Raw genomic sequence first — 26,494 nt, 5'->3', positions numbered from 1 at the left:
GGGGGTGAACCAACGGAAGGAAGACCTCTCTCTCTGTCCCTCTCTGTGTGTCTAACTCTGCCTGTCAAAAAAAATAATAAAATAAAAAAACAGGTGGTAGGTTGGATCTGACCCACGGTCCACAGTTTGCCAGCCCTCCATCTAGTGACTTCACAAGATAATCCATTCCATTTAAAAGACAGTCCTTAGTGTTCCTTCTTCATTCTATTCAGCAGTTATTGCAAGCGGATTAGGTTAAGCCAGGCTTGGTACTAGTACAAAGAAACCAGTGATTCCACAATTCCCGCCGCCTCCTCCATGTTCCCAGCTGGCTCCCCTTGCTCGCCCTGTGTGGTCCCAAGCGCTGATAAGGCCCCACAGAACGCTGTCCTTGTTTGCCTCTCATGCTTCACCCCTCACCAAGGCTCATCTCTACTGTGCCCCACTCCCTGACTCTGCACCAGCTCTACTGAGATGGTACAACATTCAACTCTGCTTCCACAGCCCTTAAGATCAGTTAAGATCCACTCCTATCTTTGCCCCATGCCTTATTTAATTGCCCCGATTTTATCTATGTTCTCAGGATGGGACCAGCTGTGGCACTTTAAAGTTCCTACATGTCATCCTCTGTCCCCCAGTATTCCCTCTGTTACACTTAGACTGATGCCTGCTCATCCTTTAGAACTCATCTTGTGATTCCCCCAAGAACCCTTCCTCCTACAGGGATTCCTGTTTTGTCAGCAAGGCTCCTTGGGTATATTAGCACTCCAGGACCCCTTAAGCCAAGGTCAAACATGGGAGATCACAGAGCACTGGTTTCCCTCTGACTCACCTGCAGTGTGAGAGGGTAAGCTCTTCAGGTCCTAGATGTTCTCCTTTGGATTCTTATCTGGCTGGTTTCTGTAGCCTCACCCTTCTAACGAAAATATAAATTTGCCGAACTGGCAGCACCCCAAGGGCAAAAGTGGCTTCTGTGCTTGTTTCCCTCACTGGCTTCCTATTCTCCCTCTTATGTAGCCTTCATATCCCTCTATATCTTATCAACAACTTGTTATTCTTAAGAATTGTTTTCTCCCAGCATTTTTAGTTGTTTTCGGTGAGAAGTTTGGTCCAAATAACCTAGCCTGCCATTACTAGAAAATGGAAGTCGTTAAAACCTACCTAGGAGGCTGTTCTTTCGCTATCTATGTTAAGAGTGTGTGTGTGCACGTGCCCGTGTGTGTGTTCTCTCTCTCTCCTTAGGCTGAGGATTTTATTCCTGCATCATGAGCAGCAGTCCAGGAAAGAGATCCAGCTCTTTGGCCTTGTTCATTCGCTTGTGCGTATATTTACTCAATGGATACTCACTGAGCTCTTTCTGGGGTACAGCATGTTTACAACAGTGAACAAGACAGAGCCCCTGCCTCTCCTGCCTTTGTGAAGAAGGAGCAGAGATAATCATCTCAGCTACCAGTTACAAGATCAGACTAAGCCTGTCTCTAGACCACTCAATGGTACTATTGTAAGGGATGGGATATGATCTCATTACCGTAGAAGGCAACTGTTGAATAGGACAGAGCATTTAAAACCTTAGCATGCATGAGTCACCTACAGTCACCTTGTTAAAAACGGTTGACTGGGCTCTATCCCCGGAGACTCTGATCAGTAGGTTCTGGGATTGAGTCTGAGAATGTGCATTTCTAAAGAGCTCTCAGGAAATGCTTATGCTTCTAGTATGGAGACCACACTTTTTAAAAAAGATTTATTTATTTATTTATTTGAAAGAGTTACAGAGAGGCAGAGGCAGAGAGAGAGAGAGAGAGAGAGCAAGAGGTCTTCCATCTATTGGTTCACTCCCCAAATGAGCCATCTTCCACTGCTTTCCCAGGCCATAGCAGAGAGCCTGGATCAGAAGTGGAGCATCCAGGACTCAAACAGGTGCCCATATGAGATGCTGGCATTGCAGGCAGCAGCTTTACCTGCTACGCCACAGCGCTGGGGACCACATTTAAGAACTGTTGTTATGTTCCATATAGAACTTAGCAACAAGAACCCTTTATCATACTTTACATCTTTGAAAATCTAAAGATACTCTGTAGCCAAGAATATTTAATGAAGAAGTCTTTTCAACAGTTGATGATAGAAAAACTGGACAGCCACATGCAAAAGAATAAAGCAGTAACATATTAAAAAGTTATTTCATCATAAATCAAAGGTCTAAATGTGAAGACTTGGTCCCGCGTTGTAATGTAGTGGGTAAAGACATCACTTGCAATGCTGGCATACACATGGGTGCCAATCCGTGTCCTGACTGCTGCACTTCCAATCCAGCTCCCTGCTAATGGCCTTGGGAAAGCAACAGAAGATGGCCCAAGTGTTTGGGCCCCTGCCACCCTTGTGGGAGACCTGGATAAAGCTCCTGGCTCCTGGCTTCTGGCTTTGGCCTGGCCTAACTCTGGCTACCATGGCCCTTTGGGAAGTGAACAAGTAGATGGAAGATCTCTAACTCTCCCTGTCTCTAATTCTGATTTTCAAATAAATAAATAAATAAATAAGCCCTTTTAAAAAAAATGTTAAGAGCTAAAAGTATAGAACTCTTAGAAGAAAATATAAGGGTACATCTTCATAATGCTGGACTTAACAACATGTTTTTAGACATGACACCAAAAGCACAAGCAACAAAGGGGAAAATAGATAAAAGGAACTTCATCAAGATTAAAAACTTTCATGCTATAAAAGACACTTACTTAATAAGGATGAAGAAAATGCCCAGAACAGGAGAAAATGTTTACATAGATCTGAAAAGAGACTTGTAACCAGGATCTATAGACGACCCTTGAACCCAAGAGTAAAATAAATAACCCATTAAAAACTCTAAAGGATTGGAGTGGGTGTTTGATGGTCCCATATCAGAGTGCCTGGGTTCAATTTCTAGCTTCCTACCAGTGCAGACCCTGGGAGGCAGTGGTGATGGCTGGGTTCTTGCTATCCATATGGGAGACCTGGATGAGTTCCTGGCTCCAGATCCCAGCTTTGTTACGAGCATTTGAGGAGTGAACTGCTGACAGGCTCTGCATCTCTCAATCTGTCTCCCTGCCTCTCAAATAATTAATTTTTTAAAGGTAATGAGCTGGCGCCGCGGCTCAATAGGCTAATCCTCTGCCTAGCGGCGCTGGCACACCAGGTTCTAGTCCCAGTCAGGGCACCGGATTCTGTCCGGTTGCCCCTCTTCCAGGCCAGCTCTCTGCTGTGGCCAGGGAGTGCAGTGGAGGATGGCCTAAGTACTTGGGTCCTGCACCCCATGGGAGACCAGGAGAAGCACCTGGCTCCTGCCATCGGATCAACGCGGTGCGCCGGCCGCAGCGCACCGGCTGCGGCGGCCATTGGAGGGTGAACCAACGGCAAAGGAAGACCTTTCTCTCTGTCTCTGTCTCTCTCTCTCACTGTCCACTCTGCCTGTCAAAAAAAAAAAAAAGGTAATGAAGTACTGGTACATGCTACAAAATGGATGAAATCATGCTGAAAGAAGTCCATCCCAAAGGATCACATTTGATTCCTTTTATACAAAATGTCCTGAATAAGCACATCTATAGAGACAGAAAGTAGATCAGTGATTGCTTAGGACTAGGGTAGGGAATGATGGTATCAGAGTACAGGGTTCCTTTTCAGATGATGAAAATGTTCTCATATTGACTATGATGATAGATGCACATATCTGAATAAACTAAAAGCCACTAAACTTTAAATGGATGAATTAAAAGACACGAGAGTTATCTCTCAATGAACCTGTTTTTAAGAAGTAAACTGTTTAAAAACAAAAGGGAGAAAATTCATAGGAACTGAACTTCATTCCTTCAGCGGTCCCATGAAGCCTAAAAAACTATCATAGTCCACTCAACACAGAGAATTCTGTGTCCCTAAAATGTGATCTACAAGTACTTAGGAAGTGATAGGAATTTTAGTTGTTGCTGAAGCTGTTTCACAAGTCTCTTCTTTTTCCCAGGTATCAGGAATTAAGGGATTCACTACAACAATGCCGGCTGCCATGGGGTGCAGAAAGGGAGTATGGGGGGATAATACCCATCTCGCTCCCCGAGGATCACAGACCAAAATGTGAACCTCCCCGTGTCATGGGCAAAGGACATCAACACTATGGTTTTGGTGGACAGACCTGGCCAAGGTAACCATAGTGTCTTTATTACTCACTTTATTTCTCTTGTGAGCCTTTTATTCATTTAAATCTGCCTCCAAACTTACTTTGTTTGATGCTTATTAAAAGACACAGAAAAACTAATTATATAATTTCTAACTGCAAAGTCAGTAAAAAGCCTGTGTTTATGAACTTTTATCAGAAATTTTCATTGATTCCCTCACTTATCCAAAACTAAATGGGAATATCTGGAGGAGGCAGTTGGGGGGTCTTGTGAGAGAGCTGTTAAAGATGTTTTTGCTTAGCCATTGTAATCCATAAACTGTACTTTGGAAATTTATATTTATTAAATAAAAGTTAAAAAAAAAAAGATGCTTTTGCTTAAGGAAACAGTTGGCCTTTGTATCAGCCAACCTTTTTTCACCACAACAAAATACCTAAGACAAGCTACTTATGAAGCAAAGAGATTTATTTTAGCCCAATTTTTGAAGGTTCATAGTCCAGGAGTGGGCAGGCCCCAGCGGTTTGGGCATTGCTAAACAGCAGTGGTAGAGTACGTGCAGAGGAAGCAGGGAGAGAGACGGGTCCCAACCTTGCTTTTACAACCAACCCCCAGCCCCCCGGGGAGAACTGCCTTCCAAGGGATGCCTCCAGGGACCCAGGACCCATCTCCTAAACACCACGTTTGGATTAAGATTTCTCCCTCTTCATGCCATTACTTAAGACTTTGGGGATTGAACGTCTGTGTGAATTTGGGAGCCACAGCCTATTGAGATGTTCTGGTTGTAGCACGGATGGTTTGTAATGTGTTCATCAGCCTTAAAGTCATTTCAGTCTGCTGAGCATTGTTTTTAAGTTTTAAAATATTTCAATCATGATTTGTAAATCTTGCAACTGTATTCAAAATACAGGTTGAAACTGAAGAAAAGCAAAAAAAAAAAAAAAAGTTAAACACCATACTGAAATTAGGAAATTCAGTCAGCAGAATCCATCAAACCTTGGCATGGAACCTACCTCTGCCACTTGGTTCTCTAACAAATTAGTATTATATTGAATTAAGTTTGGCCTACAGCTCTCTCCTCACATATTTTAAGTTCAGCCTAAGGTTTCTCCATACACTGCTAACCAAAATCTAACTTGATGTGTAACCAGCCTGTAACCTACTCTTATTACAAGTAGCTGCACCTCAGCCAGTCACAAGGAGCCAGCTGTTCAGATCCTATTCTAAGACAGAAGGGAGCTATACCCTCATTTGTAGCTGTCTCTACTTCACTTCTATCTTTGCTTGTCACTTACTTCTCCCTGGCTCTAAGTAAACCTGCCTGTGTGGGTAGGTGGAGCACTCTGAACCCTCTGTGGTCCACACTGCTGCCTGATGCTGGAATCAGCCAAATCCTACAAAAATAGGATGTTGTGGGGGAATTTTGTAATTTTGTCTTTTAACAGTTTTGTCATTCAATGTGGACCCTAGTAGAGGAGCTATGTATGGTTGCCTATAATTTTATTTAACAAAATTTGTTAATTAGTTTGTTGTTGTAAGCAAATCAAAGAAATGCATTAGGAATGAGAAGCCACAGCTAAAGAGACATGAGCAGGGACGTGTGTGGCTGATGGCTACAGCAGGCAGTAAAAAGCCAACAAGTGAGAAAGCCAGTAGGAAAGATTCAGGCATCAACACACATTATACAGAGTGAAGACCTCAACTTCATTCATTCATTGAACATGTTTTAAGGCCCTGCTCTCAAGCAACTTAACTGTTTAAATTGGCAACTGTTTAAAGTGGTTACACCGTGCCAAATTTTTTCTACAAACTGCCTCTTTTTCTACAAACTCTTTGAAGCACACTCATATGTATCCATTGAAAATATGTGGTGTTATTCTATTTATGTGTGGAATATATAACAGCAGGCACCCTGGGGTCTTTTCCTCTCTAGAATCAAGAGTTGCCCCCATATCAGTAAGTACAGATCTATGTCCTGCTTTTCCATTGCTAACAGTGGTGCACAGTGTGGGTACATCATGGATTAAGTGGCCCCTCATGTGCTATCTTCCTCTGTCTGACATTTATACTCTGATCACCCTTGTCCAGGTTGTCCAGGGCTCCTGGAGCTCATGTGCAAGTGCCCTAGGCAAATCCCAAGAGGAAGTTCTTAGCCATAATATGACTATTTTTAATTTTAGTAGTAGCTACAACCCAAATTATTATATTCTCATGCCACTGTCTTTAATTATCACTTGACACTCTCAACCATCTGTATTATACTGTCAAACTCTAATTTTTCTCAATTTAATAGGTATAAAGGGCGTCATGAGTCTAAGAATGGGTTTGTTTACTGGATAGATTGAGCATTTGTCTTAAAGTCTGGTTTATTGTTTTTTTTGTTTTGTTTTGTTTTGGTTTTTTTTTTGACAGGTAGAGTGGATAGTGAGAGAGACAGAGAGAAAGGTCTTCCTTTTTGCCATTGGTTCACCCTCCAATGGCCGCTGCGGCCGGCGCATCTTGCTGATCCAAAGCCAGGAGCCAGGTGCCTCTTCTGGTCTCCCTTGCGGGTGCAGGGCCCAAGGACTTGGGCCATCCTTAAAGTCTGTTTTATGTGTGGCCGTTTGCATTTCCTTTCTGCTGTTATTCCGTGCCCAATTTTATTGTTTATATACCTATAGATTCTCACTGGCTCTTTATGTTGTGGATATCAATCTTTATTGTGTTATTGTTGCAAATATTTGTCTTCGAATTGTTTCAAGCTCTTAATGGTAGCTTACAATTTTCAAAATTTTATTTCATCAAATTTCCATTTTGCTTTCAAGTTTTAAAAGAGAAATCCTATTGGATACCTTCCCTACCACCAAAGGAAAAGCATATTCCAGTATATTTTATTTTAATGTTCATGTAGGTTTTTTCTCCCAGTTCTTTAGATTTTTCACTATCTTTATGAATAGTGTGAAATAGAGTGAATGAACAGTGAATTTTCCTGTACAATTTATTGAAATAATATATCCCTTTCTGCTGATTGAAAATGTTACCTTTGCATACACAGAATTTCTACGTGTAAGTGGTTGCATTAATATATTTGTCTTTATTATCTTTCCTATACTTTGCTAATTTAAGAGACGTTTAAATTAATCTTTTCTTTCTTTCCAGGAAGCTTCCTATGGAGCACTTCTGTCATCTGAGACGGAACAGAAGAAGCGACATCTCTGGAAATGACTCTCTGCAAGTCTGCGTTATTTTTTTTTTTCTTATGTGAGATCAAGTAACATTTTTATGTGGAAATGAGAATGTGAGAAATTTAAAAGTCCCACAGTGTGGACTTGTAGAGAAGCAGGTTCATCCTTTTTTAAAAAGAATAGTAATCATGAATCTTGGAAACCAAGACAAAACCAAAGATAAAAGCAAGTAAACCAAAAAAACAATGGTTGGAAATATTTAAAGTCAAGACAAATAGGGGATAATGAATCACAATGTTCAAAGGGATTGCTACAGGTGATCTTGGTCCATGTCCGTGTCTTTAACCCACTTAATCTAAAAAGAACTGTCACATTTCTTAAAACATTCATAGAAAATATCACAGTAGCCCTCAACAAATTTTCTATCAGAATTTTGAAGAGAGAAGATTTCTGTGATCATCTATAAATAACTTAATAAATTCATCCCCTATGTCTCTTTTTTGGATAAAGAATACTGATTAAATTTACTCTTTGCTTAAAGGTATTCTTTTCCAGAATATTAAATTGTGTTGTACTTATTGAAATAGTTTATAATGTATAATATAAAAGCATACATTTTTATTTTCATATAAAATAAAACACTGACAGCACTGAAGTAACAAAAAAAAATCCCTTCTTTAATAAGAAATTGTTTTGGGTAAAACATTAATATAAATTTCAGCCACTAGAGGGAGCCAAAAAGACAAAACTTGTGGCTGGCTGGGCTTTATCCCTTTGGCATTAGTGAAGTTTGCAAAATATTTGTGCAGCTTAGCAGTAAAATCAATGGACTAGTTTGGCTCAAGGACTGGCGTGTCTGAGCATTTGTTACTTTCATCTTATCCTTTCAAATTTTGAATTTCATTAAAGGTGCCCTTTTGTTTTTAAATAAAAACTTTAAATGTTTATACTTTTTTTTTCATTTTGAATCAACTCAAACATATCAAAATCAAGAACAATTTTCATTCTGACATGATGTTTTATAGATTTAGTAACCAAGCTGAAACTCTAGGATCCTTGGATCCATGTAGTCATCACCCTGCATCTCCCCAGTTCAACAATTAGCCGGAAGATGGGGCATGCTCTCTTAGTGCCAAGTCCACAAACACAGAGTACACATAAAGAAGGCTATAAACTTTTATAGCTCATATGAATTGTATATTGATAATACGTAGTGGGTAATACAATTATATGGCTCACCTACCTACCTGCTGAATATCCCCAGCATGGAAGAACTTCTGAAAATATTAAACAGGATATTTAATTTCAGTTTGATGGCATTCTGTTTACTTTTAATGCCTGAAATCTTTTGAATGTTACTTGCACAGGCTTAAACTAATTATTGGAATCAAATATAAGTGGATGTCTGTCTGTCTCTCAAATAGACTTTGGCCGAGTACTGCACTATTATTTCTTCGCATTTAGGGTTCAGAGTAAACAATAAACACATGACTTTGGAATGAACTGATTCAGGAAAGTGATTGCCTCCAGGAACTTGATCACTTTTATTCCACCCTCTCTGTTGACTGGGAAACACAGAAGAGATCAACAGTCCTGAGCAGGACAGAGCACACACATGGTACTTACGTATCCTCTCATCTGAGCCACACTCAGGTCATTTTAGGTCATTTGATTGCAGCGCATGTATGGTCAGGCTTCACCAGGGCACTGTGGCTAATGCCTTATCATGGCGAAGGTCATGAAAACCAGAGACCTCTTATTAGAAATAGCAATCCCCCACCCCCATACCTGCACTGCAAATGAGCTGCAGAATGGTGGTGAGCAGGACTGTAGTTAGAATAAACAGAATGGAAAAATCACCAATGACATGAACAGGCCACATCTCTCTGTCTTGTCAATATTCAGGGTTCCAGAAAGTTCAACAAGAACATTATTTCTCATTTTTATTTACTTGAGAGACAGAGAGGGAAAGTGATCCCATCTGCTGGTTCACACCCTAAATGTCCACATGGCCAGGACTGGGCTGGAGTGAAAGCCTAGAGGCAAGAACTCAGCCCAGGTCTCCCATATGGGTGGCAAGAAACCCATTACTTGAACCATCACCACTGTCTGTATTAGCAGAAGCCCGAGCCAGCACTCAAACCCAGGTCCTCCTTTGTGGGACTCGAGTGTCTTAACCACTAGGCTAAACACCTGCCCCAAAATATTATCGTTATGACATGGTAGTTTGAAATGGAATACATCTTTACTCTTAAGCAAGTTTCTAAGAGGATAACCAGCTTTAAAAACTAAATATAAATTAGGATTTGTTTCCTGTTTTTATTCTAGGATGCCCAAACCACCTAGTTCAATAGTAAGGTAAGTATACAACTTTATACTTTACTTTCCTGTAAAAATCAAGAAATATTCCATTGGCATTCCATATGTCTTAGACAAGTGTGAAGATGAATGGGACTTTGTGGACGCTATGAACAATTGGGGGGGGGGGGATTGCTGCCAATTTGATTTTTTTTATTTATTTATTTGAAAGGCAGAGTTAGAGAGAGAGAGAGAGATGTCTTCCATCCTCTGGTTCACTCCCCAATGGCTACAATAGCCAGAGCTGGGCTGATCCAAAGCCAAGTGCCAGGAGATTCTTCTGGGTCTTCCACATGGGTGTAGGGGCCCAAGCACTTGGGCCATTTTCCACTGTTTTCCCAGGCACATTAGCAGGGAGCTAGATGGGAAATGCAGCAGCCAGGACTTGAACCAGCGCCCATATGGGATGCCAGTGCTGCAGGTGGTAGTTTTATCTGCTACACCACAGCGCAGGCCCCACCAATTTGATTTTGATTTCTCCCCAGTCATATCCTCTGTTAATTGTTTTAAAATAAACTTTTCTGGTATAGCATAAAATTACTGGGAAGACAGTACAGAGTTCTCATTTACCCCACACCAGGGTTCTCCTTTATTAGCATCATATATGTAAGTTGCATATTTTTCACAATTAATTAACATGGAAGCATTACTATTAACTAATGTCCATCCTCTATTCAGATGTCCTCGGTTCTCTCCTAACATCCTTTCTCTGTTCTGGATTCCATCCGGGACACCAGATTACATGAGCTGTCATTGTCTCCTTAGGTTTCTCTTGGCTCTGGCCATTTGTCAGTCTCTCCTTGGTCAGGTATTTCATAGGATGCCCCCCCCCCCCGCCCCCAGCTGGGTTTTGATGGATGTTTTCCTTATGGCTGCATGGGGTAATGTGTTCAGGGAGAAAGGCCACAGAGGTATAGTGGCATTTTTCTCACATGTCACAGGCACCCGCTGTTGACAGGCTGTTCTCTGCTGATGTTCACCTTGAGCACCTGAAGGAAGGTGTTTATCAGCTCCTTTCCCCCTCCTGTCCATGGTGAATCTTTAGAAGAAAGTCATGGTTGCAGCCCACACGTAAGGCATCTGGAGCTCCGCCCCTTTCTCCCGGGAACAGCACCTCCCTGAGTTATTGGCTGCTCTTCTGCACAGGCTCTTTACACCGGAGTTCACGGACTCAGTCTCTATCAGTGTGGACTTGTGGATGTTGACTTGGTGCTGTGTGCTTGGCAGTAATCCAGAACCACTTTAAAGGAGCTCTTTCAGGTCATCCCTTACTTTTCCTCTTCGTGGCGGCGTGGGGAGTGGGGTCATCATAGGGTTTTTTCTTTCAGCATTTCCTTGCTTTTTGGCTCATGCTGTATGTCTCCTGCCCCACCTCTAGAATTGGCCATGCTCCAGGAAACCCTGGCCCTTTTATTGGAGACTGATAACAGAAACCAAGATCTGAGCACTAGGTGCTTTTGGTACCACTGGCGTCCCATGATTTATTAATTTTTTTTTTTGAAAGATAGAGCTCCCATCCACCAGCCCACTCCCCAAATGCCCACGGTGGTTGGGGCTGGGCCAGACCAAAGCTGGGAGCTGGAAGCTCAATGCAAGTCTCCCACATGGATGGCAGGGACCCAACAACTGGAACCATCACCTACTACATCCCAGGATGCACACCAGCAATAAGCTGGAATCCAGAACAGAGCTGGGATGTAGATACAGCCTAACTACCAGGCCAAATGTAGCCCCCTCCTACCCATATCAATCTTAACTGAAAATATTACACTGAGACTTTAAAACTGTGTTTTAGTTAAAGCAAAAACCTACTTGACAGCTAGTAAAATTAAAGTTCAAGAGGTTTTTAATTTTTTTTTACTTTGTTTAAAAAATTTTGTGAAGAACTCCCACCCCCCCCCTTTTTTTTTTTTTTTTTTTTTTGGACTTCTCAGATTTTCCTCATAGGCACAATTAAAAGTGAAGTCTTTTGTTGTGTTTTGTTGTGTTTCCCAGATTCCCCTTTGCTTATGGTATGGGAGGCTAGACTCAGACCAGAGCGACGGCAGGGTGCGTTCCTTCTGGGGGCTGGGAGAGAAGCTGTTCCCAGCCTGTCCTGAGTGCTGCTGGTTTGCTGGCAGTCTTCAGTGTTCCTTAGCTTGTGTGAGAGACCTCAAAATGTTCATTGAAAAATGGAGTTAAAAGGTTAAGTTTATTTTGCTGCAAAAAAAAAAAAAAGTGAGAAATCCAAGCACAGTTATATTTTCCATGAATTTTTTTAAAGCATTTTCACCACACAAATGCATTACTATCCTGAGGACTATCTTCATCTTCACATATTGTTCTTGGTATGTGTTCATCTGTGTCCAAATTTCCCTCTTTTAAAACATATTTATTTGTACATATTTGATGCGCTGAAAGAACCTCCAACTGCCAGTTCACTCCCCAAATGCATGCAACAACTGAGACTGGGCCTGGCTACAGCCAGAAGCCTGAAACCCCATCTGGGTCTCCTACCTGGGTGGCAAGAACCCACCTACTAGAACCATCACCTGCTGCCTCCCAGGGTGTACATTACCAGGAAGATGGAGTCTGAAGGAGGGCCAGGATTCTAATGAACCCAGGCACTCCAATATGGGATGTGGGTGTTTCAAAAGTTTAATTGCTATGCCAAATACCTGCCCCCAAATTTCCCTCTTTTTAGGGACACCAGCTCTATTGGATTCAGGACCTACTCTACTCTAGGATGACCCCATCCTAAACAATTGTATCTGCAGTGACCCTACTTCCACATAAGGTCACAATATGGAGTTAAGACTTCAACATCTGTGTTTGGGAGGGAGATAAAATTCAACCCATGGCCAGCGCCACAGCTCACTAAGCTAATCCTCCACCTGCGGCACCGGCACCCCGGATTCTAGTCCCAGTCGGGGCACTGGATTCTGTCCTGGCTGCTCCTTTTCCAGTCCAGCTCTCTGCTATTGCCCGGGAAGGCAGTGGAGGATGGCCCAAGTGCTTGGGCCCTGCACCCACATGGGAGACCAGGAAGAAGCACCTGGCTCCTGGCTTCGGATTGGTGCAGCACACCAGCCATAGCAGCCATTTGAGGGGTGAACCAACGGAAGGAAGACCTTTTTCTCTGTCTCTCTCTCTCTCACTGTCTAACTCTGCATGTCCAAAAAAAAAAAAAAAAAAAAAAAAAAATTCAACCCATAACACTTTTCTTGGTTTTTTTTTTCTATTAACATTCTAATTATAAGTAACATTTCTCTCCTGTATGGACTTGCTAATCTTGATTTTCCTCTAGTTCAGACAGCGCCTTCATGGTTTTTTTTTTTTTTTTTTTTTTTTTTTTTTTTTTTTTTTTTTTTTTTTTACTTCTTCCAGTTCTCCAAATTATAAGCAAATTATATCCATGTGGTCTTTCCAACTTGGTTTCTTTTTTTCTTCCTTCAGCATATTAGCTATTTTTGGCTTTCTGATTTTGAAACGGTACTGTGTACATAAATAAGCAGTATATTTTTGTTGATTGCTTACAGAAACATCATTTGGGTTCAGTGTCCAACCTGAGCTGGTTGGCTATCAGTTTGTACTGCTCTATTACTGTGTTCCCACAATGATTCCATAAAATATAGTACTAGCACCCTCTTACATCCAAAAGCAAGAATTAAAGCAAGTAGGAAGTCTTCCCTACCATTCCAAAAACACAAAACTCATGTATTTTTTTTACCAGTTATAAAAGCTACTCACTGATTAATAGGTATGTTTTAAAACTTAGTTTTTATTTGTCTAGCAAAAGTGTAATGCCCTGTGTTTTATGGACATGATGCCCCAGAGTGGTAACTCCATAAGTACAGGAGCCCCTGTTCGCTACCACCTCCCCAGGATTAGAACTGCCTTTGTAGGCCGGCGCCGCAGCTCAATAGGCTAATCCTCCGCCTTGCGGCGCCAGCACACCGGGTTCTAGTCCCAGTTGCTCCTCTTCCAGGCCAGCTCTCTGCTGTGGCCAGGGAGTGCAGTGGAGGATGGCCCAAGTGCTTGTGCCCTGCACCCCATGGGAGACCAGGAGAAGCACCTGGCTCCTGTCTTCGGATCAGCGCGGTGCGCCGGCCGCAGCACACCAGCCGTGGCGGCCATTGGAGGGTAAACCAACGGCAAAGGAAGACCTTTCTCTATGTCTCTCTCTCTCTCTCACTGTCCACTCTGCCTGGCAAAAAAATAAAAAATAAAAGAGCCACCTTTGCCTCAAAGAAAGGTTCCAATAAATATTGTATGATTAATTTTCTCAATAACACTTCTTTCTCTTCTGCTGTGTTTTATTCTGTTTGCCAATCTTAGGGAAATCTGCTCACCATTTCCAGTTGAGCACCCCTACCACACACACATCTCTCGTGGTGCCATGTTCCCAACATTTACGTCACCTAAGGACCTTTACACCGGCATCAGAGCTCGCAGTCAACGGCCATTTCCCCCCACTGTGCCAACCAAGACCTATGATACAACTCCTGTTCTGAAGACAAGAGGTAAGGTGTGATTTGCAATCAGAACTGTATTGATTCTTATTGACAGACCTTACTCAGTAAAATTAAAGCAAGAAATGCAAGGACTTGTCACAAATGCATGAGCCACCAATGGAGAAGCATTCTCCAGCGTGTCTGCACTGTAGGATCAGCTGCAGGCTCACCAGAGAGCAATCAGATCAGATTCTGGGCTGTCACTCCCAAGCTTGCCACCCCTGACACGCATCAATTTCCCATGTTAGAAACCAAAGCTTTGTAGACCTGTTTTGATTCTACCTGTATTTCTATTTTTTTCCTTCCTGTACCATCTTATGGTATAGCTTTTAAACCACCGTTGTATGGTTTAGCTTTTAAAAATTCCACCTGGACTCAGGTGATGAGCACAGAGAGCACATCTGGCTCAGTCATCAGGGTCTGGATGTGGGTATGGCAGTAGTTGTTAGACTGGAAGACCCCCACTGGAATAAACTCGGGAAGTAGTGGAGCAGTTTGCTCAGGGATCTTACCACCTACAGCATCCTCTCCCAGTCACACCTCCAACTCCTGGTGGGTATGTGTGACTGGGAGAACAGCGTTTCCCTGACCTAGGCATTCGGTCTCCTCCATTGGACACCTCAGACTTTATGTATGTGTGAGAACAGAAGAGACCTCTGGAGAAAAACTGAAGATACTAACCGAAAGTGACAGGAAAGGCATGTGGTAAGCTGGGAGGTATGTAAGACTCAAGCATTGTCCTAAAATTCACTGCCTCTTTTGTCCAAATGACTATTTGGACAAAAATCCAAAGACAGGATACTGCCATCATCAATATCAACACCCGTACCTTATCAGTGATGGGAATGTTTTGGAGCCGTAGTGGGGTGCTAAGAGCACGAACTCTGGAAGAGACTGCACGTGTAGAATTCTGACTCGGCCATCCTTCTCTGCCTCTGCTTCTCCATCTATAAAAAGAATATTTGCAGGGGTTAATCCTCCACCTGCGGCGCCAGCATCCCATGTGGGTGCCGGTTCTAGTCCCAGCTGCTCCTTTTCTGATCCAGTTCTCTGCTGTGGCCTGGGAAAGCAATAGAAGATGGCCCAGGTCTTTGGGCCCCTGCACCCGCATGGGAGACCTGGAGAAGCTCCTGGCTCCTGGCTTTAGATCAGTATAGCTCTGGCCATTTCAGCCATTTGGGGAGTGAAAAAGCAGATGGAAGACCTTTCTCTCTGTCTCTCTCTCTCCTCTCTCTCTCTCTCTCCCTCCCTCCCTCCCTCTCTGTTTGTAACTCCATCAAATAAATTTTAAAAAAAAAACTTTTAAAAAAAGAATATTAGCACCAAGTTCAATGATAGCAGAAATACATGTTATCAGTCACTGTTTTTTATTACTTTGCTAATATATAATGACACTGCTATCACATAATTCCACTTTTATGTTACTTCTCAGATAAGTCAGCATGATAAAGGTAGTGAATGCTGGGTCAAGTTTACTCCTCAGGGTTGGCTGCCATATGTGGTTATATGAGGGGAATTGTTGTGGGGAGGGGGGTGGCTGCTGTATAAAAGAACTACAAAATAGGATACCTAAATAGTGAGATTTTGATGATCCTGTTAGGTATATTGTCAAAGTAGTCCTTAAATCTTGAATTAAACAATTTATGAAATTATGCCAGTACACAAGTACACACAGCTAGCAAGAAATCACAGAAATGCATGTTGCATTCATGAAAACACTTTTCAGTGCAGTCATAGATGAGGCACCAAGAAACAAGTGTCCTCCTTCATAAAAGTGGGGATAATCCCCTTTCTCATAGCCATGCTACAGAATGCATGCTCAGTACAGTGACTGGCAAGTGTGAAGTGTCAGTAATGCCAGCCTTTGATCTTTCTTCCTATGAGCCTTCCTCAGCTTGAAACATGGGGCCAGAGGAAGCCAGGCTAAGTATGGTAAATCTTACCAAACCACAAACCCAAATAGTCCTCATTCAGTCCCTTTTTGGTAAAAAGTAAGTACTAACTTCATTTTGGAAAATTCTTGATGTTTAGACAGAGAAAAGCCAAAACAGGGAGTAAAGAAATCACCCAGCCCCCAGAGAGCAGAGAGAGGACCCAGGAAGATTTACTATTTATTTGAGAGCTCTCCCAAGCAAGCAGGTAGAACTCCCACTGAGGGCTCCTCCTCACTCTGTGTGGCCCTCACCAAACTGCACACACCTGGGAAGGCTCAGGGCTCCAGGTGGGCTGCAGGGCGGACATTGTAACTGGACAGCTGAGGTGGACGGCAGCCTCCACTTCCACCTTGTGTGTGCTTATTTCTAATGACTGTTTACTGACCATAAACCCCACTAGTGAAAGGACTGCTCCGACGTATCCAGGATAACATTGCTTTCCCTGAAATTTTCAGGTAACCCTTACAGATATGAACTGCTTGATTATCCCATGGATTCAAAGAAGGCAGCACTAACGTGGCCAGGTCAGGCCGTCTATTATGACGTAAGTACTTTATAAAATGCATGTTTAAAAGAAAGTAGAAAATACTTTTACTCAGTAAGTTTATAAAAATCCAAAAAATGGATTTTTATTTTCTATTTTGATGAAAAATTTGAGATTTTTAACCACAATTCACATTTTTCAATTTTCTTAGCTTAGTTCATGAAATTTTGGCACTTGTGGAACATTTCCACAATTATTTAAAAAACAGGGACCATCCTTGTGGCACAGCGAGCTAAGTTGTCACAGACATCCCATATTGGAGTGCCAGTTTGAGTCCCAGTGGCTCCACTTCCAATTTAGCTTCCTGCTAATGCATCTGGGAAAGAACAGAAGATGGCCCAACTACCTGGGTCCCTGCCACCCACATAAGAGACCCAGATGGGGTTCCAGACTTCTGGGTTAGGCCTGGCTCAGCTCTGGCTATTGCAGCCATTTGGGAAGTGAACCAGCAGATGAAAGATCTCTCTCTCTCCTCCTCTTCCTCCTCCCTCCTTTAAATACATTAAGTAAGTAAAAAAAAATTAAAAAATTAAAAATTTTTAAAAAATGACAACAACAAAAAGAAAACAGATTCCTCCTTCCCCTACCCCTGAAGGATGGTGGAGAAGGACTGTTTCATGCAATCTGTGTTCCTCTAGTTTTATTCTCAGGATTTACAATACATCAAATAACTCCACATATGCACACAGTAAATGGGAGCTTTTCAGAAAGATTTACAAGCTATTATTGTTCCAAAATACATTTGTGTCAACTCTACAATAAAACAACAGCCACCATACTGACCACTATATATATGCACGTCATTCAGCTGTCAGAATAATCTCAGGGTCAGAATCATCATTCTCATCACATAGATAAGGAAACTGAGGCTTGGAGAGTTTGTGATGATGTCATGACCACAGAACTCAGGTTTGTGGGACTAATCTCCAAACTCTGCACCATAACTTGACATGGAAAAAGGGAGATTTTAACATGAAGGAAAGTATCTAGATATTTGAACATAACCATAGTCAACATTTATTAAAGACAGGGAGAGAGGTCTTCCATCCACTGATTCACTCTTCAAATGGCTGCAACAGCCAGGGCTGGCCCAGGCTGAAGCTAGGAGCCAGGAGCGTCTTCCAGGTCATCTACATGGGTGCAGGGGCCCAGTGACTTTGGCCATCTTCTGCTGCCTTCCCAGGCTCATCAGCAGGGACCTGGATCAGAAGTGAGCAGTTAGGACTTGAACTAATGTCCATGTGGGATGCTGACATCACAGGTAGCAGCTTGTTATACCACAATGCTGGCCCCTCCTGTCTGCGTTTTAAAGTTATACATCACTAGGAATCCTTAAAAGGTCAAATGCTTCACTGGATCTGTCATTCTTTTAAGTGAAACGTAAGAGTTTATCCTGGAGATCGTCTCATCACGACATTTACAGCTCATATTGTCCTCCTGCTCGTTGCAATGCTGCTTTCTCTTGTCTCACAGCCCCTTGCGACCACTCTGAGTAGCTCCCTTTTCCCAGGTGTAAATCCCAGTGCCTTAGCTGAGTTATAAAGACCTTTCAGCATCAGGCCCTACTTCCTCCCCTGAAGCTCACATGAGAGGTTTGGAAAAGAGAAAAGACTAACTTATAAGTGATGATACTCCAGCAGAAACGGTTTCTCCCTTTTCTGACTTCTACCACACCTACTGTAACAAGTAACTTTTTAGGTATATTTTCAGTCTCGTCAACTGAATTATAAGTTTTATGATTTTTTTAGGATTTGTTATTTGCTTGAAAGGGAGAGTATTGGGGGGGATTAAGAGATCTTTCTTTCAGTGGTTCACTCCCCAAGTGGCTGCAAAAATTGGAGCTGCTCCAGGCCAAGGCCAGGAGCCTGGAACTGTACCCTGGTCTCTGAGAGGGGAGGTAAGGGCTCAAACACTTGGGCCATGTGCTGCTGCTTTCCAAGGCACATTAGCAGGGAGCTGGAAAAGAATCATAGCAGCAGGGCCTCGAGCCAGCACTCCAAAGTCAGCACTGCAAACAGTGGCTTAACCTACTGAGTCACAATGCTAGGCCCACAAGCTCTTTGGAGATAGAATATTTTATATATTTATCCCTGCAATGTAAATATTTATTTGATTCTTCCTCTTTTCTCTAATGAGTGATTTCACTTTGTTAATCTGTTCGAACTGGTCTTAATTTTCACTGTCAGTCATTCTGGCTCATCCCTAACCCGAATCAAGTTTTGCATTTTCCAGAACAAAGAAATAAAAAATAACATTGATAGTGAACTTGACAGCACTAACACATGGCTCATCTTTGTTGCCATTTTTTAATCTCTAGGATAAGGTCCTGTCTTGTCCCCCCCACTACTTAATTGGAGGAGGTGGTCAAAGAGCTTCAGCTTTATCTGCAGTGCTCCATTTTTTATATTATGTTTACCTCCTGCTGGAGCAGTGGTCCTCAACCTCAGCTGCACATCAGAACTAGCTGGGGTGCTTTTAGAAATCCCGTCCCCAGGCTGCATCCCACTTCTATGAAATCATTTTCTGAGGGCAGGATCCACAGCAAGGATACCTTGTTATTTATCTGCCAAGGTCTTCTCACTCCTCTTCTTCCTCCTCCCCACCACCAAGAGTGGGGAACATGTGACCTACAGGCCATACAGAGTCCATAAATATGTAGGCCACTCCTATTAGTTCAGCCAGTACAAGAGACAAGATTAATCTAGCCCCTTAGAACAATGTTTGGGGGCCAGCGCAGTGGCGTAGGGAGTAAAGCCATCACCTGCAGTGCCAGCATCCCATATGGGCACCGGTTCAAGTCCCGGCTGCTCCACTTCTGGTCCAGCTCTCTGCTATGGCCTAGAAAAGCAGTAGAAGATGGCCCAGGACCTTGGGCCCCTGCACACACATGGGAGACCTGGAAGAATCTCCTGGCTCCTGGCCTCAGATCAGCCCAGCTTCAGCCACTGCCACCATTTGGGTAGTGAACCAGCAGATGGAAGACCTCTCTCTCTGCATCTGCCTCTCTGTAATTCTGCCTTTCAAATAAATTTTACAAATCTTTAAAAAAAAAAACAAAACAGTATTTGGAAGGAAAAAAAAAAAGTCCTTCATATTTCCAAGTCAGCTGGCTCTATAAATAATGAAAAAGATAAGAGAACAAAGAAGGCTTTCTTTACCCCCTGAATAAGTAAGCCACAGATTTAGAAAAAAATTTTTTCGGTTAAAGATTTATTTGAAAGGCAGAGTTACAGAGAGAGAGGAAAGGCCAGAGAACAGTATTTTTCATCTACTTGTTCACTCCCCAAATGCCTACAACAGTCAGGGCTGAGTCAGGCCAAAGCCAAGAGCCTAAAACTCCATCTGGATCTCTCACATGGGTGGCAGGAACGCGAATTCTTGGGCCATCATCCACAATCTTCGAGACACATTAGCAGGGAGCTGGATTGGAAGTACAGAGAAGCCAGGACTCAGATCAGGCACTCCAACAGAGGATTCAGGCATTCCAAGCAGCAGCTCACCTGCTGTGCCACAACACCTGCCCCACAGGACTTTATGTGTCATTTACCATACATGCTCTCGGTGTGTTAAAATGGAGATCTCTCCACCCTCGTGGTTGTTACAAGCAGCAGCATCCATAGGCCTAGGGACTTGAGACGGTCCAACCTTGCCTTCCTCTGGCTGTGGCCTCTCTGTGTGGCCAGGAATTTATGAGGCAAAAGGGTACACATATCTGGAGCCCATGCTCCCCATCTCCCATTCTGGGCTATGATCTTGGACCTCAGTATCCCCTGACCAGTTGACTTTGAATCCAGTCCCAGGATTCCATCAATCTAAGAAAAGGTGCACTTTTAAGGAACCAGAAAGATGGCAAAGAAATTCAGTCATATTTATCACATTTACCTACACATGTAAAACTCCACAGCTGTGTCTCAAGAATGGAAATAACTTTGAGTGACTTCACCTTCATCAGAAAGTCATAAAAGCCATTGAATGGTTTCATTTCAGGCAAGAAAGGAAAAATAGGAGGCGGCATACAATTGTAACTAAACTGAGCCCAAAGAGTGCCTTGGGGCCCTGTGTATCTGAAGTAAAACTCCACAGCAGGTGGAGGATTCAGAGCACTTCTCCTACGCACGTTGTCAGAGTCCCTGCTAAGGAAGAGACTAGAAAGACCTTCGCATTCCCTTGGTAGGCTGTGTTTATACCTGGGTACAGATTCAGAATATTTGTAAGTAATGAGGGAAAGGCAGTGTCTGACTCTTCTGGAGTTTCCTTCTGCCCCTTTCCTGCTGACGTAGCGAATCAGCTCTTACTCCACCAGAGGACATTAACAGCAATAATCTTTCTGTTCATATTTTAGTTTCCTAAATGTGTTGAGAAAACTAAGCCAGTATTCTACCCAAAACCTCCTAAAACCTTCGCTCCTAACACTTCTTTAAATTCATGGGACCCTATTTATCCTGCAAAAGAAGCCAACATACAAAGAAATCTTGAGAGGAACCACTGGATCACTTCGTACACTCACGACTTTACAGGTATGAGTTCACCTGAATACAGGTGGAAATTCAAACAAAACTAGAATAGCTGGCAAAGGCGGCCACACGCTATCCCCTTCTAATAGTTCTCTGTTTCCCAGTCCAAGTACTACTATCAATTAAGGTGGGTGGTCAGTTTCTCTTGATGGTCAGCTGGGAGATACAGTTGTTTTCATTTCATTGGCTTTTTATGAGTCTTACAAAGATAGTGGGTAAGTTTCTTATTAAGGATAAGGGTAATTCAAGCCCCATTATTTTCATGTACTCTGACAAAATAATAAGACAATGTTTCCATTAAGGTCTGGGGCCCATGGACCCCCTTGAACTGGATGATTACCATGAAAAGGAGGTAGCAGAGTTAACTGGACAGATAGGATTTGACCCAGAGCCTGTAAGTAGTTACAGTCAACTCTCAGTTACTTAGGGGTTGGGCTCCTGCTTACTGTACTTTTTATTTGTATCATGAATACTGGTGACCACGCTAAAGCTAGCAAAGGGAAACTTTGCAACTCATGTCAGAAGCTGATTCTAAACTGATCTGAATTGATCCAAATACCCTGTCAATTGTCTGGAAAAAAAAATAAGCAAGGTTTCCCTTCCTCTTCATAGTGCTATTTTTTAAATATATATATATATATATATATATATATATATATATAGAGAGAGAGAGAGAGAGAGAGAGAGAGAGAGAGAGATTTTCTACCACGGTACTTGTAGCTATTTTCTACCATGCAACTTGTGCAGTTGCTAAAATGACTTACAAGGAAACTGATTTACCAAAGAATAGACCTTAGCTAGTAATTTAATGGGATTCTCAGTAAGTTCTGGGCACCTTTTCCTATCTGTCCATCTTGTACATTACTGGTGCTTTTGAGACACAGGCTTCCTCACAACAGCCTCAGTAATTGAGGGGTGGCTGAATTGCAATCAGAAGCCCATAAATTCTCTGCAGATAGCAACAGAGGCTTCTCACTTGGTTATGGGAAAGAAATGGCCTGAAAGAACTGATCAAGGCCTCCAGGGACAGAAAGTACCATTTGTCAGCTTAATTGTGCAAGTGAAATGAAACAACCTAACAGTATACATATGTGTTGTTTTATTTCAGGCCTAAATTTTGTCCTCTACCACTGTAAATTTTAGAAACAAAATTATTTTCAAACATGTATGAAAGACACATGTAAAACAACTGTAAGAGTCTTTCAATTTAAACATTTTTTAGATTGAGCTGAACATACTCATTTTGCACAAGCTTCAGCATTTCAGAAGGTGATACAAAATCCTAAGTGCAAAAGCAGTCTTGTAGACTTTGCCTTATCACTTACTGGGTGTTTGTAACTGTTTTTTTTTATTTTTCATTTGTGACAAGCATTCCCTAAGGCTCAGAGAACTACATGTCCTCTGATTCTGTCAGGGGAGGTCAGCAGTGGTCCAGAACCCCACAGGCATGGCCCCTCAGGAAGCAGCTGTATGATTATTATGAAAAAACAGATGGGCAATTATACCAAGGGTGCTTGTCAAGTATGTTACACATAAAAGTATTGTGCTAGCAAATCAACAAGTAAATATTAATAACAAAATAAAGTATATCTAAAATAGTTCAAAGTTTTAAAAAGAAAATTCCAGTGAATCTGGTTTATGACAAAAGTGTAAATAACAAACTCTGGGAAAGTATATTTTAATGGTAATAAAAACGTGTATGAAACATTTTGCTGTAGAATGAAAGAAAGGTACTAAAACTACTTCTTGCATAAAGGAATACTTCTAAATATGATAGATAAGCCCTACTTGTTTTTGTTTGTGACAAATTAAAGAAAACATGTCAAAGAGCTGAGAGCTTTTCCTTTCTTCATAGTATTTACTCGGGGATTATCTAAGTTACAACAATTTTTGTAATAACTCAGTATGGAAATTCTTCCAACTATGAACAGATTAGGTTCCAAAAGGATGTCCATTTTTTTTAAGTTCAAGCTACAGTTAGTTTAGCAACACTCTCATTCTTTGTTGTCAATTCCGTCATAATCATAAATACATCCTTTTTCAGTTTATTATTGTAAAAATTTTCAGAGCTGAAATAATTTTAGTTAACACCCAAATACTTACCTAGATTCTATTATTAACATTTTACTGTACTTATTTTAACATATAATCTATTCATCTTACCACCCCTCTAAACCAACCATCAATAATATAGTTTAATGTTTTTATGCACTTTAGAGTATGCTGTAGAGTTTACCTCTAATCACTGATCATACATATTATTAACCAGAGGTTTAGCATTTGCTTGCAGGTTTTTTTTTTTTAAGGTGAAATATACATTCAATGAAATTGCACAGATCTTAAGTGTGCATTCACTGAGTTTGACTAATGGATACAACTTTGGAACCTAAACCCCTATCATTCCAGAAAGTTCCTTCGTGCCCCTTCCCAGTCAACCTCTCCCTTTTTCCCCCACCTGACATATCTATTAATAGCACTTTGAATACACACAACTTTTGCGGTTATCAGACATGACTGAGTTCATAGCATTTACAACACATCTCAAAGAGAAGCACAGACACACATCAGAAAGCACACGGGCCTGACACCTGGAGCCAGATAAAAGAGTCACCTCAGATCTCCCTTCCAAATCACAAGCTGGGAAGGTCAGGCTTGGGACTTTCTTCTCTGAAAGTGATCCTGATACATTTCAGAACCCTTGCCCTGGCCCAACACAGAAGGCATCAGCCCAGTCACATAATTGCACACGGCTGCTAATGCCATCTGTTGATGATGGGCAGAAGTTTCATTTACCTGTCTATCTTTGAAAGCTGAAAAGCATAGTGCTCCTACATAGAAGTTTCCCTATAGGCCAGCGCCGCAGCTCAATAGGCTAATCCTCCACCTTGCGACGCCGGCACACCGGGTTCTAGTCCCGGTCGGGGCGCTGGATTCTGTCCCAGTTGCCCCTCTTCCAGGCCAGCTCTCTGCTATGGCCCAGGAGTGCAGTGGAGGATGGCCCAAGTGCTTGGGCCCTGCACCCGATGGGAGACCAGAAGCACCTGGCTCCTGGCTTCGGATCAGCACAATGCGCCGGCCACAGCGGCCATTGGAGGGTGAACCAATGGCAAAAAGGAAGACCTTTCTCTCTGTCTCTCTCTCTCACTATCCACTCTGCCTGTCAAAAAAAAAAAAAGTTTCCCTATAGCCAAATACAACATGTTCTTCCCATACTATCTGAAACTAGAAAAGAACAGTTATTTGGACCCAGATTTCAGTACTTCAGATACACTGCAATATGTACACCTACACCCATCCCATGTTTGCTCAAAGAGTGAAAATGGGTATGAGTTTTGACCTGCCATTGTGCAATATCCTTATAATGCCATACTTATTGATTGATTTTCTTCTTTTTATTCAACCACTACAGCAAGAAAAATCCCATCCTGTCTTAAAACCTGCCAGGCCTTTGGAAGGACGAATTGCTCGACTGATTCAAAAACAACGTCCTCTGGAGGCTACTGTACAGCAAACACCAACTTCCTGTCCAGATTGTACCCCTAGAGTTTTGTGTACTTTTCACACCTTTGTACCCAGTTCTGCAGAAATGATGGCACTTAGTGATAATGTCCTGGCTGGTGTGACCCACAGAAACCAGGATACCGAGGAGAAGATTAAGGAAGAACAAAGCTTGCTGTCTACCTATGCACTGCCACCTTATTACCACACAAAAGATCTGACTAGTATTTACAACATAAAACCATTTCCAAAAATCACAGATACTAGAAAGACAGAAGATTTGTACTGGAGACAGCTATCTTTAAAACCCCAATCCACGCCTTACTATAAATCTAACAATTACATTGACTACCAAGATTTAAAACCGGCCATATATGATAAGTATTCTATGTGTCAAAACCCTTACAGTTTTACAAAACCTGGTATTCTACAAAATAATCCATCCATGGAAGATTTCTCTTTAGAACATGTTTTAAGTAAGCCAGAAGAATCATGCTTGAACTTGGAAAACAGTGAAGAAACAAGACCTATTCTGGGCTGGATTCCCAGAGCAGGAGTGGCCAAACCTCAGAGCAGCCTGCTGGAGCTTAAGAACTCTTTTTCAAAAACTGGTGCACAAAAGCGTTTCCTTAAATCAATTCTAGATGACCAAAAAGACCTCAGGGACAGGGAGCATTCAGGGATGAGACATCAATTTTATGGCTATAATTCCCATTATTTCTATAATTGAGATATTCGTTCTTCCCTTCAAAACCCAGCTTCTTACAAGAAAAAAAAAAACCAACAGTTTCCTGTATGTTGCTGAATTGTTTGTTGGATTAAGCCAAATGACTTTGTTAATTAGGATTATGTTTTCAGGAATTTACATTAGGATCTGATCAGAGGAACCCAGAAAATGTGATGTTCTGATTTCTTGAAAAGTTAACAATTTGGCAACAAAATATTAGAGCTAGAAAAATATAGTCTTTAATCTCATCTTCAAATTATACTCCAAGGAAATTTCTCAGAATCATGAAGAGCAATGTGTACAGCAAAGTTTACATCATCCATTGTTTTACAAAAAAAGGAAAATTTGAATTCAAACGTTCAATAATTGACACATGACTATTCAAACTATGGTACCTTAATAAATATGTAAATACTGTCCCTTTTGTGACTTTTTGTACAAAACAGCAGTACATAGAAAAGACAAAACTCAAATGCACAGTTACCTGAAGGATGGTCAGCTCTATAATCTCTATTACCTTAATACAGTAAACATTAATAGTCCCTGCTCCTTTCAGGACTGGGGAAGTTCTGTTCTGCCAAGGGCCATTTCAATATTGATAATATCACTTGCGGGCCATATAAAATTATCAGCTTAAAAATTAGCTTGCTTTAGATTTATTGAATTTTGAGTCCCGCCAGCGGTTGCCCTGGCACAGACAGATGTTCCCCACCCCTGCTTTATGTAAACATGTAGACAAAATCACAGAAGACATGAACGCCAAAGTGCTTGCATGCACGCATTTCAACTTGGGTATGTTTCCTTCAACTTTCTGAAAGAGAAAGGCCACTATTCCTTTTGTGTAATACAATTATTTTGTCAAGATAGAGCAAAGACTTTCATTAATAACTGACAAGTTCTAATTGTGGCAAGAGAGGATTGCTTGAATCAGTTATCCTAGAGCCCCAAGTTAGCACTTCTGGAAGGCGTTCACCAAGAGTTTAGTTAACTCCCTCCCATATGCAAGTCAACTCACATAATGTGCCAAAAAGTACATTTTTAAAGCAGTTTATTGGGATATTTCAGTATTTAAGTGATTTTTTTTTTCTTGTTTCATGACAAACCTGTCATTTGATTACACTGTTCTTAAAACTATTCTGGGCTAAAATTACAG

At 41.8% G+C, this 26,494-nt stretch overlaps 1 protein-coding gene across 2 annotated transcripts in view; it reads left to right on the top strand.

The window, feature by feature from the left end:
• The window catches only part of SPMIP4 (sperm microtubule inner protein 4), a 31,690-nt gene extending 5,961 nt beyond the window's left edge, over positions 1-25,729 (top strand). The window contains exons 3-10 of one of the 2 annotated variants that reach the window (XM_062178339.1): positions 3,962-4,138; positions 7,248-7,349; positions 9,602-9,631; positions 13,949-14,133; positions 16,514-16,602; positions 20,945-21,119; positions 21,419-21,510; positions 24,526-25,729. In XM_062178339.1, the coding sequence (XP_062034323.1) occupies positions 3,962-4,138; positions 7,248-7,349; positions 9,602-9,631; positions 13,949-14,133; positions 16,514-16,602; positions 20,945-21,119; positions 21,419-21,510; positions 24,526-25,344 (1,669 nt within the window). In that variant the 3' untranslated portion in view covers positions 25,345-25,729. The remainder of the gene's footprint in view (positions 1-3,961; positions 4,139-7,247; positions 7,350-9,601; positions 9,632-13,948; positions 14,134-16,513; positions 16,603-20,944; positions 21,120-21,418; positions 21,511-24,525) is intronic. The other variant, XM_062178340.1, reaches the window with a different exon arrangement.
• Positions 25,730-26,494: the final 765 nt, after the last annotated feature.

The sequence above is a fragment of the Lepus europaeus genome, chromosome 20, assembly GCF_033115175.1.
Source record: "Lepus europaeus isolate LE1 chromosome 20, mLepTim1.pri, whole genome shotgun sequence".
Lineage (NCBI taxonomy): Eukaryota > Metazoa > Chordata > Mammalia > Lagomorpha > Leporidae > Lepus > Lepus europaeus.
The sequence above is the reverse complement of the archived record's forward strand: the minus strand, read 5'-3'. Positions and strand labels throughout refer to the sequence as shown.